Below are 15,663 nucleotides of genomic sequence, written 5' to 3' on the forward strand. Positions count from 1 at the left end.
CTCCCGGCATTGGGAGGATGGAGAGGTGAGAAGGAGGATGGAGAGGTGAGAAACGATGGAGAGGTAGAAGGAGGATGGAGAGCTCAGAGGTAAAAGAGGATGGAAAGGTGGAAGGAGCCTGGAGGATCAGAGGTAAAAGTGAAGGAGGATGGAGAGGTAAGAGAAGATGTAGAGGAGGATGGAGAGGTAAGAGAGAATGGAGAGAAGGAGGATGGAGGGATGGAGAGCAGGCTGCCAAGCTGCAGCTTGTAGGATGGAGAAGATGGAGACAAGGATGAAGAGGATGGAGAGAGAAGGATGGAGGTCCGAGGGAATCGGGATGGAGAGTCCGAGAGCGAAGGATGGAGGGATGGAGAGAGCTCAGAGAAGGTGGAGAGAGCAACAAGGATGAACAGAAGGAGTGCAACGGGCGAGAGGTGGCAAAAAATGAAGCCAGGCAGCGAAAATCGTGTTTTTGGGGCTTTAGGTCAAAAGCAGGTTTTACGAAACGGCCATTTCACCGTTTCTGTTTCCTGCCAAGAAACGGCCATTTTTGGCAACTATGTCGGATATCTCTAGCAAAGTGGGAGGTCTCGGGAGGGAAGTAGCATACTGCAACAAACAGATCCCGGCTGTCCATGCCCGACGAGGGCCTGTAAGAAGTCGTCCATCTCATACCACTGCCCACTTCCCATCCTTGTGGACCTAATCCCGCTGCTACAACAGGGAGCGCCTCTCCTCAACCTGTAGGGGGGTGAGGTCCTCATCCATGGAGATCACTGGCTGATCTCGCAAAACTGACCTGCGTCGTAAAGATGAAAGTCATGCCTGAGCGTCGTGGAACCATATGATGGGCTGCTCTCGGTTGGGGTCTCTCCCCACCCGCCACGCCCTCTCGATCTTGTGCTCAGCTACACCCAGCGTAGTGGCCATGAAGGCCGTCGCATCTATCATTGGTGTAGCCTTAGTGCGTGGGATCCCACGTACTCTGATGTTGAGAGCCCTATTGGCTCTCTGCTGCTGCTCCATGAGAGTAGCCGAAACGGTTGCCCTTGCAAGTTCCCGTTTGGCCACGTCGACCCATCTAGAAGTCTCCTCAATTACAAATTGCATGCTCGCAATATGTGCCTCAATAGCTGGAGTGCTCCCTAGGATTGTGTATGGCGGTGACCTCCTGCCAAAGCTGCGAGATATCCTGTCTGAGTCCTTAAATGAGATCAGCCTGCTCCCGAATGGCCCGAGGCTGCTCCAATATATGACACAGCCCTGCTCCTGAGTGAAGCAGATCTGCTCCTGTACGAAGCATGTCAGCTCCATCTCGCACTCACGGATACTGTGTACCACCGTAAGCAAGGTCTCCCAGGCCTCTGGTGGGTCAGCCCGTCCGTGTCCGAGCTAAGACTGGAAGGACTGTGACAAGAAAGTCTATGGATGAGGTAATGGTCTACTGACCATGCCATACCCGTTTCACATTGGTCATATGCAGGTACAATAGTTCAACCCACTGTTGCACCTTTAGGCATTGCTCACATTAAAGGCCTCTTCTAATGTTGGGATAGCCATGCCTTTCTTAGACTAGCCCATTCCATGCAGTATAACCTCATCCACACTAGCTCTAGAGATTCCTATCTTGGTTAGGCCCTATTACTCCAGTACGGACATAAAAATCACCATCGATCAACCCAAGGATGAATTAATGAACGAACTCCTTGGTTTAAGTCGCGAGCCAAATTCTCTGCACAGCCCTGCAGCCCCACAGGCAGTGGGCGATCGTCTCCAATACTCCCTCTCGCTCACTTTGCAATACTCCCCCTTGATGAAGAATGGATTGGCTTAATGTCTCTTGTTTAACTCTTGCAAGAGGTTTGGATAGAATATCTACCATTTTATATTCTAGAGGACACTTCTCACATATGAAGTGATCTTGAACTTCTATAGGCTTAGTCTCACCATGAATATTCGATCCTCGGCTAGTTTAATAGAACTCTATGTATTTGTATATAAAGGAGTTGGTCCTTTACTCAAGTTCAACACGTTCCAAATTTCTTCATTACCAAATAGCTTCAAAGTTGTATTTATTACTCCTCTCTATTCAGATTCCGTAGAGGAGAGAGCAACAATGTTTTGTTTCTTGTTGTTCCAAAATGACAAACCTGATCTAATGTTGAAAAAATATCCAAAAGTTGCTCTGTTGTCATCTAGGCAACTAGCCCAATGACAATCAATACATCCTAACATCCAAGATTTGGGTATATCGACTATCACACCTTGTGCATATCCAGGAGTGCATTGGTGGAACACATGCTAGCATACAATCACCCATAAACACTTTACATGAGGAATGAATTTTGAGAAAATTCCATTGAGCTTGCGAGTTTATTGAAATCATTAGTCATCCCCTTTCTATATATAAATTCCTCTCCAAAGAGCTCCTGGAATTCGTTCTATGTAAGTGGCTTGCTTTTCAAATATCATCACCAAATAAAAACTGGGTAGTTTGCTTTTCAAATCTTGTCACTAAGTAAATCCTAAACCATTAACTCTATCTGCTAGGGTATTCCCAAACCCATGGATGAGTCACTAGCCAACTTGGTTAGCTAATTATGTAACACATAAAGTTTTAGTTTGTTTCATTTCCATCTCAACCAAGCCTTCGTGACTGTTTTGTATCAGCGGCCAATATTGGAGGCATATCTTTAACCTTCTAAAGAATTAACTAGACACCAACATAAGGGGAGCTACAAAGTGAAAATGTGAGAACCAACTCAAGAGTCTTTAATGAGATTATTATAAAGTAGATTTTGATTTTGATTTCTTAAACCATCATGTGTGACATGCCATATGATGACATTCAGAGAATCAATGGCAGACTTACGACACACCTTGAACTGATGGAGAGCATGCACCTCTTTAAGTCTTCACATAAAAGCAAATAGTTTTTTCCTTGCCTATTGAAACAGAAACATGAAAGATTGAACACCTTACTTGTAATTGCAGAACGTTGTGCACGATCCTCCACTTCAATTGCAACTTGGACCAGGCCTCCCTCCAGCTGCGATATGCATGGCGGAACAGGAGCATCCTGAATTACCAAGTTTAGTGATCAGCTTGCTTATTTTTAAGAATTACAAGATTAGATACAATTTGTCTACTTGCGTAGCATGATAGAATAATTAAGTATTCCCCATTCCATCGAGTTTGCACACTAACATAAGAAAACCCGATATGTTTGCACACTAACATAAGAAAACATGATATGGGGACCCTACTTATCTGAGAATTGGGACTTAATGCAGTATTATCCACTTGCCTAGATAGTGAAGAAAGAACCCATGATGATACTACAACTCACACAGTCTTGAGGGATTAAAGTAACAACCTGAGGATTGGTCTCTGCAGCCACTGAACTCAATGCACCATCTGCAATATATAGAAAAAGTGCTGATTCCAAATCTTCCTCACAACGATAACAAACAAAGAGTTCACAGCCTGTACATTTCATTCGGAACTGCCTTTCTACTCTCCCTTCGCCCCTGTATCATTACCGCATCTAATCAGCCAGTAAGAATAAGAGCATCATAGAAGTTTTCTTTTACAAGGTTTTTAAAGAAACAAATAATATTCCGGTTCTCCTAGAAGAGGCTGTTAAAAATGATTCCATAATATCAAAGGTATAGAGAATACAATGATAAGGCAGTAGGTGACACGTGCTCCAGCAGGCATGAGTGTGTGTGTGTGTGTGTGTGTGTGTGCGCGCGCGCACGTGTGTGCGTGCGTGCATATATACATACATGGATATTTATTTGTTTGTTTGTTTGTTTATTTATTGGTATATTAAGTGCTCAAGAGGCAGGATGTGTATGTGTGCATTGACACATTCATGTCCTCAAAATGGAGGTGAAATACATATAAAACAAAGACACACAAACAACATATTGGATGTAGAATACATCATGGCATCACAAGGTACCACAGCCCTTCACAATTTTCGTACTCAGAAAATATATCATTGCTTTAATGCCATGGCCATGATGTGTGCTTGCTTGATGTCAACACATGAACCAACATTTCGTTGCAGCGTCAATAGGTACATGTCCAAATACTGCCTGCGCAAAGGGCTGGACCTGTGCTGAGAAATTTATTTAGAGAGTACCATCAAGGGGGAAGCTTAGTTAGTATCTCTCTTAGAGAGCATTAAAGTCCTCGAAAGACCGAATGGTCCATGAGACTGAAAAAACCAGATACAATGAGCTGAAAGGGTGGAGCCTCTAAGCAGGCATCTACACCCGAGACAAATACAAACACAAACACTATTACAAATTATATAAGCCCACGGAGGAATGGGAACTGCAAGTATGGTATCACTATGGTTGTCCTCTATATGTTATCTGATGAGCCAAGTCCACCAGGTGCCTGAGAATAGATAAGACCCTCTCAATAGAGCGAGGCTCCACTGGTGGTCAGTCCTACGAGGCGGCATGAAACCCATGATAGAGCACTGACGTCTGTCAGTCTGTGTGGTTCATTGTGGTCTCCTAGCCGTGGCTCTCTATCGGACAAGTGCCACTATCGCACCAATCAGCTATGTCCCTAGTCTAGCAAACATGGAGGGAAGATCCCCAAGCCTCATTTGTGCATCAAAACACTAACGGTTCTATCGTGTCTGTCGTCTCCATGCCTCGGCTATGCCGTCTCTCCCTAGGGGCTACTAGTCCGTGCTATCCAACTAGAAAAACTCAATAATCAAGCTCCGGTCTGATCTTGCTCTTTTGCATTATTATTTGGGTATTCAATTTGCTAGCAGTGAAGGGGGTATTTTGATGCCACAATCCAAGTATATTGGACAGCTTTTGCAACGTTTTCAGATTGAGGATTGCAAACCAGTATCCACACCATTAGAGCCTAGTTTTCACTTCTCATCTGAGGATGGTAGTGGTGCATGTGATGTCACTCTCTATCAGCAGGCAGTTGGTTGTTTTATTTATGTATGCCATACCAGACCCGATCTTCAATATGATGTCTCATAGTTGAGAAGATATATGCACAGCCCCTCTACACACCATTGGCAGGCCATAAAGCGTGTCTTCGGGTACCTCAAAGGCACTCAACATTTGGGACTTCTCTATAAGGCCAATTCTTTACTTGTTATGCATGGATTCACTGATAGAGATTGGGCTGGCTGTTCAAACACCCATGTGTCACATAGTGGCAACTGTTTCATGCTTGGTACTTCATGCATCTCTTGGTTCAACAAGAAGCAGACTACAGTTGCTTTACGCCGTCAGCTTAGATTCGAAACCAAAAACAGTCTTCCGGGCGAACCAAAGATGCTCCGCAAGTACCGTCGACTGGTACGCTGAAAGAAACTAGACTTTGTTCGCCGGAACGAGAGTTGATGAGGTGCATTAAGGAACGGTTCCTCCATTCTGCACCACCATTCTATTAGGAGGAGTGCATTGCTGAATGATGCCCCACATTGCCAAAAAATCAGCAAACTCTCGAGACATATACTCTCCCCCCCTATCTGTATGGAGGTTCAGGAGTTTACATCCACTCTTATTTTCAGCCATGGCTAAAAATTTCTTGAAGCACGTAAAAACATCAGACTTGGCCTTGAAAGGATAGACCCATGTGTGTTTGGTGTATGTCATCCACAAAAAGTGACAAAGTAGTAGAAACCCCCAGGAGAAGCTGTCTGCATCGGACCACAGACATCACTGTACAAACATCACTGTGCACTAAGTGCAAGTTCTAGGGTGCACCAAGGGTCCCATCTTTTGGAAAAAGAATCTATGCATTTTTCCTAACAAGCAGCCCTCACAAATGTGCTGTTTAGTGCATGCATCTTTGGAAGATCCAAAACCATGTCTTGTGAATGCATTTTGACCATACTTTTGTAATTTAAGTGCCCCAATCTCAATCCATAGTGTGTCTGAAATTCCAGATTCTGCACCATAGGCAAGTGCATTAGCTTTGTTGTTTTCCATATGCACCGAGATTGATACAGCCCTCTAGAAACTGTCCTGATAGGCACAATGCAGTTATCATGCCGATTGCCATAAACGGCATAATGATAACCATCAAAGACAACCCTAAAGCCATTGGTAGAAATGGCTGAAATGGAAATCCGATTTTTCCTGATTCCTGTTACAAATAGAACTTCTAGAAGAGTGATTGTATCCCATCCAATTCCGTTGACAAGATAAGAGGCACTATTGCACAAGTGAATGCCCCCCTTGGGAGCATCACGTAATGTCTGAAATAAATCTCTGCAGGACGTAATGTGCTTGGAAGCACCACTATCAAAATACCAATCTGAGTTAGAATCTGAAAGTGATAAAGCTGAAGCATCCAATGAGAGATTATAATGGCATGTCACAACAAATGCCCCTCATCATGAGCAAAATGTATTGTGCCGCATTGCTGTGCTCATGGGCAGCTGGTACATTTGTGGTTGCAAGTCCCTGTTGTTGCTTCTTCTTATCGGAAGCAATGCGCTTCAGGCACTCAGATACGTCATGCCTGGGTTTCCTACAATAATTATAGTGCTTCTTCTTCCCATCAGTAGGAGAAGAAGATGATGAGGTGCCAGATGAAGGTTTGGGCATGCTGTAATTTTTCCCCCCTTTGCCTTTGCCCCTAGAATCAGTGGCAAAGGCCTTATCCGCAGGAATACAAGCAGCCTGGTTTTGAGGACTTGCTCCTCCTACAGTAGTAGGGAAACAAGATGGTAGAAGGAATAGCGGTTGGGGCTACCCATGGCCACTAACCTAAATGTCGTAGCAAATCCCCGGTATGAGTCAGGGGAGCCCTCAAGTGTCGTGGAAATGACCTATGCATCTGGGACAATCTCACCCACATTGATAAGCTGCTCACAAAAGTGCTCGACTTTGGTGAGATAAACATTTATGCTGTCCCCTTCCTGCATGTGTAGCCATCACATTGTCTCTCAAAAAAGCAACTCTGGCCTCATTACGAACCTCTGATACAAACAGGCCAAAGTACCCAATGCATCCTCGGTTGTCCTGGAAGATGTGATGTGAGAGGAATAACGAATCCCTTGCATGCAAACGCAATAACAGCATGGGCCTAGGCATCCGGGTCTGCTCCAGTGTGGGAGGATCTGGTGCAGCAATGGTGGTAGAGCCAGAAGTGGTTGTAGTAGTGGTAGAGCCAGAGGTGGCAGCAGGTGCATGTGGTTAAGAGACAGGTCTAGTCTCTGATCCAGATACAATGCCCTAAAGATTCTTGAATATGGGCGCACCAAGTAGGACCACATGGGATAATTGGTACCATCAAGTTTACCTTCAGCTGAAATCATGCCAAACAGATCCATGTTGGCCATTGAAATGAAAATACCCAAAAAGAAAGTGCCCTGCAAATGTCAAAGCCTCAAGGCTATCACTGCAATGAGCAGGCTGCTCAAAAGCTGACACAATATCTGCAAATGTCAATACAAAAAACAGTAAACGCTCTGTAAATGTGAATGCCCAATGAAGTGCTCAAACATTGAGCAAAATGCAAAGGCAGTTCTGCAGTATATGACTGCAATAATCTGCAAATTTCATGCATCAAAAGAATAAACCAGCCCTCAAATCTGCTCAAAAGTGACCTGAAATTGAACCCCAAGGCAAAGGGGATGACTGCAAGTGTGAATTTTGCACAAGCCCCAATTTTCCATAAAGAAAAATATGCTAGAAGAGAGGTCAAATTAAAATTTCTGCTCAATGTCACTGTACCAACATGTAATCACTACAATAACTCTCACTGGCCTCAAAAAGCCCCGAAATCTGTCAAATCAAACTGCTAAAAATAGCAAAGAGTTTAAAAAATGCTTGCAAAGCTGCCAAATGCCTTTTTCTGAGCAATGGAACTGAAGTGCAATGCAGGAGAGCAAACAACAGTTGAAGGAACTGAGAGCACTTGCAAATGGATAATGAAGAAAGTACAAGAGTGACCACTATATGGCCCAAAGTCAACTGGTTGACTAGGACTAGGACCAAATGTCCTAACTAGGCTACAAGGCCATACCAGAGCTAAGAGTTAACACTAGTTAGCCTCATGATACGTGAGCGGAATAGAGGAAGCCTCAAGGCTATACTGAAAGGGAGGCAATCTGTCCATGTGGAGTCCCAAGCTCTTAAACATCAGCATGTACGAGCAGACTAGACCTTTGATCGCCCTCATCAAAGGTGGACGCTAGATGCCCTCGGCTGAAGAGGAGAGTAAGACCACATCGTATACATAAACGAGAATCTGAATCAAGGATCCCTCGAGAGAGGAGCCTGCCTCCCAATGAAGGTTTCAAGCTGGTCAATATAGGGGCCAAAAAGAGTTGGTGATAATGGACAACCCTGTTTGACCGTGATAGTGCTTTTGATCTCCTTTGTTCACTCTGTAGCCATCTGAACCCTGCTTGAGAACCTCTCATAAAGTTCCATGACTTCCCACCTATTGCAAGATAGTAGTACTGAGCCCAGGGGCAGCAGGCAAGTGGAATGGGTGGTGTGTGCGAAAGTATGCAGAGCGGCCTCATGAAGAGAGCGGGTGATCAGAGCAGCTGAACCTTCCAGGAGCAGGCTGTCCTCGAGATGTGGGAGTAGGGTGGAAAGACATGTGGAGTACTTGAGGGAGAGGCTACGACCGAAGTGGATGTCATGATATGTAGTGTGTGTGGACGGTGTTGTGGTATGTGTCGTGTGGTTGGGGATGGATATATCAAAGAAAAGACAAGTGTGGTCAGCTCTTGGTGGTGGTGGGTGAGTTCAAATGCCACCCTTATTGAGGAAGCTAACCAACAACTATGCACATAGATTGTTTAGTGGCATTCCAATCCTATCGACTTTACAGACATTCCTTGCTGTGGGGGAAATTGGGTTCTTCCAATTTGCAAGATAAAAAGATAAGATGGCAAACTAAATGTACCCACAGTTTGCACATAGGGTATTTCGTCTAGATGTACGCATAGGTCAAGATGGTGAGTGATTGGAGCTAGAGGTTCTAAGCTCCCCAAGCCCGTTGCTCTTCCTCCTCCTTCCTTCACGTATACCCTTCCCCTCTACCTCCTTGCCTCTACCTACCCCCGCACTTGCTCACACAGCAATATTAGGGCACTTACTAAGACTCAAGAGTACAGAAGATGTCACTCAACAAACCTTTTAAGTAGTTGTTTGCCACCCTCCAAAACGTTTAATCTAGCAAGATGCTTCTTCCTGTCCAACACATATGCTTTATCAGTCTTCCGTTTTGGCATTTTCTGCAGTTGAGTATCTGTCACAATCATTGTTGCAAGATTAGTCTTATTTGAACCACATAACACGAAAAGAAAAGGCATATCTTCGAAAGTGTTAGTCTCATGCATACCATTACAATACAATTATTTATCATCACAGTCAACATGGAACGCTTGATACAACTACCATAAGAATCCACAAACATTCTGCCATAGAGAACATGCATAACACATTTGCTGATAACAATGTTAACAGGTGGCATAATCTCGATACTGATCTGCTACTCGAGGACAACATATCACTAGGTCTATAACAAATTGTCACATACCCTTGGCAAATCCTATCTGAGATTGCAAAAGATATGGAAGCTAATGTCAAGCAATTTACAGGCATTGTACAGAGAGTTCGAGGCCACAGATTTGACAGCTGCATTACATTTTGGGAATAGAAATATGGAAACAGAGTATGCTCAATGCTTGCTTGAAAACTTCCACATACAGGATAACAAAACCAATTGCCATTCCCATGGAGACAAAATTGAAATTGGTAGGTGATGTGGATGCGCCACATGTGGACGCAACTTTGTATAGGCAATTAGTGCGCAACTTGATTTAACTTCTGACCACTAGCCTTGACAATGACATTATCTACTTAATAAAATGGAGCTGCCTCTGCACTCCCGGGGAGCTACCCTATGCTCCCCCTAAGCTGATGTACTAGATGGTTTTCATGTTGTCCCATAGACCTCTTGGTCTCTCGTGGACGTTAATAGACTTTCTTTCTTTCTTTTCTCCACCATGTTTCTAACAGACACTAGAAGAGGCATTCACAAGAACTAAGCCCTCTATTGATCACTGGAGAGTATTTGGCTCACTTTCTTATGCTCATGTTCCCGATGCACTTAGGACTAAACTTGATGTCAAGTCAATCAAGTGCATTTTTGCTTGGATATGCTACAAAGTCAAAGGCATACCGGCTCTATGATCCAGTCAAGCAGAAATTGATTATATCCAAGGATGTTATCATTGACGAGGCTTCATCATACTTTGACAGTCCGACTACACTTTCTACTCGGCCTCCGCCAGCAATGCCAATGATACTGTTGGGTGTTGGAAGCAATGGAAGCACAAAGAAGAAAAACGAGATGCTGTAATAGATTGTTGCAAAACTGAAGTGTGGAGGCTCAAGGGAGAGCCAACATAACAAAACCCTACGGCTAACTGCCCTAACTAGACTAAGTGTCCTAACTGACCTAGATGGTACATAAACTAACTGTACCAATAGTCCTAACTGACTATAACTAGGCCTACAAGGCTCATACCAAGGTATAAGTGGCATCTATGGATAGCCCATGAGATGGCCTACAAACCCCTCTCCATGGTATGGACTGAAGTATCTTGGACATGGCTCAAGATACCTAAATATCTAGTGTCATGGTTGCACATGTTCGTCCCGTAGGGATATAGCAACCTATGATTGTACAGAGTACAACACATCAAGTTACAAAAGGCACTAAGTTTAAAGCTTGCGAAAAAGCCTCAAACTTAGGTCGAGGTAGAAGCTTCGTAAAAAGATCTGCCAAGTTGTCTTCAGTGGGAACATAAGACAACTCAATATCACCTGCTAATAATCACTCTCTAACATAGTAATAGTGAACCTCAATGTGCTTTGTGCAAGCATGGAAAACTGGATTCCATGCAACAGCCAAAGCACTCTGGCTATCAGTGAAGATGACGGTAGAAGCAGTCTGACATGCACAAACATCTGCAAGTAGCTTCCGAAGCCAAACACACTCCACTGTAGCTGTAAACAATGCTCTGTACTCAGCTTCACAGCTAGAAGTAGCAACTGTACTCTGCTTCTTGCTGAACCAAGAAACACATGAAGTACCAAGCATAAAACAGTTGCCACTATGTGACACACGAGGGTCAAAACAACCAGCCCAATCACTATTAGTGAATCCATGCATGACAAGTGAAGTATCAGCCCCATAAAGAAGGCCTAAATACTGAGTGCCTTTAAGATATCTGAAAGCACGCTTCACGGCATGCCAATGGTGTATAGATGGGCTGTGCATATATCTGCTCAATTATGACACAGCATACTGTAGATCAGGTCTCGTATGGCATAGGTAAATCAAACAACCAACTGCCTGCTGATAGAGAGTGACGTCACATGTACCACTGCCATCCTCATATGAAAATGCTACAAAACCAGTCTCTAATGGTGTGGATACTGGCTTGCAATCCTCATACTGAAAATGCTACAAAAGCTGTCCAATGTACTTGGATTGTGACATCAAAATGCCCCCCTCACTGCTAGCAAATTGGATGCCCAGATAGTAGTGCAGAAGACCAAGATCAAACATAGCAAATGTCTGCTGCAAATCAATTTTAAAATCTGCAATTTGCTGAGCATGTGTCCTAGTCACAAGCATGTCATCCACATAAAGGACTAAATGTTAGAATTATTATTATAATTCAGCAATGACCAATGTAATGTAATAAGTAGGTTAGGGACACTTTTCCCTCATTTAGAGGTTTTTCCCCCTAACCACAGTTAGTGAAGGATAAGGTTTTGTCACTTAGACAAAACCCATCCCACTTCTTGTATTAGTCACTTCTTCTATTGCAAGCACTACGTTCAGCTCTCTTGCTCTCACTCTCTCCTTTCTAACAATTGGTATCAGAGAATATGCTTCTCTCCCCGGACTTCTGCCATTGTCCGTGTGTGAGAGTGCTCTTAGATCCTGAGCTCCTACTTTCTGGACTAGCTCCCACATCTTCTACTCCAGCTCCCAAGCTCACGTAACTCAACCTGCGCACCAGCCTCTAGGTGTCGTACACTATGTCGTACAACCTGCGCTCCTGGACCGTACAGCCTTCCGCTACATCGTCCGTACAATCTCCATCAGCTCGTCGTCCGTACGCTGCTCCTGCGCTGATGTCCGTACAAGTCGCACGGACTGTTCCGTACAGCCGTACAGTCCGTACCTTCTGCTTGTAGTTCGTACGTACAAGTGCCCGTCCGTACATGCCCGTCCGTACACTGCTCCTGTGAGCAGTCCGTACACTGTCGTACAAGCGCTGTGTACGCTGGTTCTTTTTTGAGCAGGGCTGTTTGGTACAGATACCTGCGATGTACCTTTGTTGTACGACTGTCGTACCGTGACCGCACACCTGCATCAGTCCGTACACATGCTTTCTTGCGCTGTCCGTACTGCTCCTGACAGTTCTTCCGTACGTACCTGTAAAAGCTTCTCCATCAACGTGTATTAGGCCGTACAACAGTACGGTCATCCGTACTGTTCTGATCAACCGTACGTACATTGGGCCGTACAACCCTCGTTAGCTGTCAGTATAGCCGTACAGTCCGTATTGTACGGGCTGTTCTAGTCCTTCTGCAAAAGGGTGCCTTGGTCATTTGGAGAGTTTTCATTGCAGGTGAATCTTGCAGGTGTTTTTATCTTCGTCAGGCATTTGTGCAGTGAGCCATTGTTTGGCTGTGGATTCAAGCAGGTGCATTTTGGGATTGAGGGTGTGCTCATTTGCGCACATAGGCAGTAGAATTTGGTTCTTTTTGCAGATAAATTGCAAATTGGGGCTTTCAGTCAATTTGCCCCTTTTTGAGTTGCAATTTCTTGCAAAAATTTGGGGCTTTTTGCTTTACATAGCAATTTCTTGCATTTTTGGGGCTTTCAAGCAATTTGCCCTCTTTTGGATGCAATTTCCCTGAAGAAATTGGGGCTTTTAGCATTCTGATGCAATTTGGCAGTGTACAAGTATTTTGGGACTGTTGCAGGCAATTTTGGACTCATTTTGAGTGACATTGCAGACATTGGCAAATTCTGCAGTGTTTTTTGGAAGTTTTTGAGAGCATTTGCAAGACAAATTGAAGTGCATTTTGAGCCTTTGACAGGCTGTGACAGTATTTGTCACTGTGGGCATATTATTCTTTGCAGACTTTACTTGTACATTTTATATCCCAAGAAGGGATTTCACTTGGTCTGTCTGTTGTATTTTTTCTAAGATTATTTGGTGAAAATGGCTCAGAACAACTCAAATGAGGTGTTCGGGGTTCTCACACAGGAGGATAAGTTGGATGGCACCAACTACTCCTTGTGGAGTTTCATGGTTCGCAATATCTTGGTTGGCAGAGATCTTTGGTATTATGTCAATGGAGATGAAGAAAGACAAGATACAACTCCTATACATGTCACTCCTACAGTTGGAGGCAGGGGTAGAGGTACAAATATAGCACAGGTGATTGGAGCAGCCGCTCCAGGAGCTCCCACAGCAGAGCAGAAAAGATGGGACTCTACAGATGCACAAGCTCTTTCAGTAATTTCTCTTTCTGTCAAGAGGTTCATTATACCTCATATTCGGTCATGCAAGACATCTATGGCAGCTTGGGTAATACTTGAGAGTATGTTTGCAGCAAGGAACGATGCTAGGGTTTCCTTTCTAAAGCGAGAACTTTCCCATACACATATGGAGGAGGGAGATTCCATGAATTCTCACCTCACAGCTTCAGGATCTCAGGGAACGATTGCTTAACATTGATGAAATCATTCCGGATTCAGAGATGATCTCCACCACTCTGAACTCTCTTCCTGAGTCCTATCTCAGTTTCCACACCTCGCTGAATTTGTCATTGAGGGGGGGCAGCAATCCTCTCTCCTTTCACGAGTTGGTAGGACTTTTGTTGCAAGAGGAACAAACACGCAGAAATATGGCAACCCGGGCTGGCGAGCATGCTATGCTCTCCAAGTTCAAGCCCAAGGGTAAAGGGCAGCATAAGCCACATGCCAATCAGCCCACACATCAGCATAAAGCTGATTCTGGACAACCTTCTTATAAGGCACAGGGTGATACAAACAAGCAGAAAAAGAAGGGCATCTGTCATTATTGCAAGAAGCCAGGTCATTATATTGGAGAGTGCAAGAAGTGCATAGCCAAAGAAAAGAAAAGGGATTCCGGTATGGCTGTATCAGATGCATCAGGTCCACATTGCCATGATGGAGGAGATGTTGCAGCCAACTTGGTTGAATAGCACTACGCCTTTTTGACTTGCACTTCAGATTTTTTAGTGGGTAGTTCAGATACTACAGCCAGTAATGATGATGACCCATATGCTTTTTTGACTTGCAGTTACGATCCTTCAAAGGATGAATGCTCTTTCAGTGTTGATGAGACACTACATACTTGGTATTTTGATAGTGGTGCTTCAAAGCACATCACTTCCAAGAAAAATCTGTTTGTAACTCCGCATTCTTCACCCACCAAGAAGAAGGTAACTTGTGCAAATAATTATTCTTATTCAGTGTGTGGAGTGGGAGACATTATTCTCACATCCACTGATGGCATAGATTTCAGAATTTCAGATGTACTCTATGTGCTACATAAGAATTTGCTTTCAGTGTCCTCACTTAATAGAGGAGGATTTCAGGTTGTTTTTTATGATGACAAGTGTGTAGTCAGACACAAAGAAAATGAATATGCTTTGAGGTTGTCTGGCACTTTGTATCGGGGTCTTTTTCAGCTTGATTTATATGAAAAAAGATCCCATCTTGCATTATCAGTTAGCACTCCCACTGCTGCAATGCACAATGCGGAGTTATGGCATGCCAGGTATGGGACATGAGCTATGGCAGCTTAATGACACTTCAAAGGCATGATATGGTTGATGCATTACCTCCTTTGGAGTCGCCTCCTCCTCATGCATGTGAAGGTTGCATTCTTGGCAAAATGCATAGACTTCCCTTCAAGAAGGATGGTGCAGTGAAAGCTACAAGAAAATTGCAGCTTATTCACAGTGATGTCTGCGGTCCCATGAGGACACCTGCTTTTAGGGGTTATCTCTATTTTGTTACATTCATAGATGACTTTACCAACTACACTTGGGTCTATGGTCTCAAGGCAAAATCAGAAGTGTTTATGCATTTCAAACACTTTGTGGCTATGGTTGAAAATGAGACAGGACTCAAGGTGCAGACACTTCGCACAGATCGAGGGGGGGAGTATATGTCTCATGAATTTGAGACATTTCTGAAAGAAAAAGGCATTATGCATCAGCTTACAGTGAGGCTTACACCTCAACAGAATGGCAAAGCTGAGCGGAAGAATCGCACCGCCATGGAAATGGATAGATGCATGCTCACAAGTAAGAGGCTGCCTCACAGGTTTTGGCTGGAAGGCCTCATGTGTGCCAACTATATTTTAAATCGGGCTCCTACAAAGGCTTTGAAGACAATCACTTCCTATGAGGCATGGCATGGGAGAAAGCCTTCGGTGGACCACTTCAGAGTTTTTGGTTGTGTTGCATATGCCCACGTGCCTGTGGAGTTCAGACACAAGTTGTCAGATAAGGCACTAAAATGCTTTTTTGTGGGATATAGTTCACAAAGCAAAGGCTATCGTCTCTACAATAATCCTGCTACACGCAAGATTTT

At 44.1% G+C, this 15,663-nt stretch overlaps 1 protein-coding gene across 1 annotated transcript in view; it reads right to left on the reverse strand.

The window, feature by feature from the left end:
* The window catches only part of LOC147894054 (UPF0235 protein At5g63440), a 108,957-nt gene that overhangs the window by 62,197 nt on the left and 31,097 nt on the right, over positions 1-15,663 (reverse strand). Inside the window, exons 2-4 of the mRNA XM_087385090.1 lie at positions 9,135-9,249; positions 3,359-3,512; positions 2,965-3,061 (exon numbers count right to left, since the gene is read on the reverse strand). Of these exons, the coding sequence (XP_087241216.1) occupies positions 2,965-3,061; positions 3,359-3,512; positions 9,135-9,249 (366 nt within the window). The remainder of the gene's footprint in view (positions 1-2,964; positions 3,062-3,358; positions 3,513-9,134; positions 9,250-15,663) is intronic.

The sequence above is a fragment of the Dipteris shenzhenensis genome, chromosome 14, assembly GCF_047967505.1.
Source record: "Dipteris shenzhenensis isolate YYH24624 ecotype China chromosome 14, Dip_SZ_1.0, whole genome shotgun sequence".
In the NCBI taxonomy this organism is placed as follows: Eukaryota; Viridiplantae; Streptophyta; class Polypodiopsida; order Gleicheniales; family Dipteridaceae; genus Dipteris; species Dipteris shenzhenensis.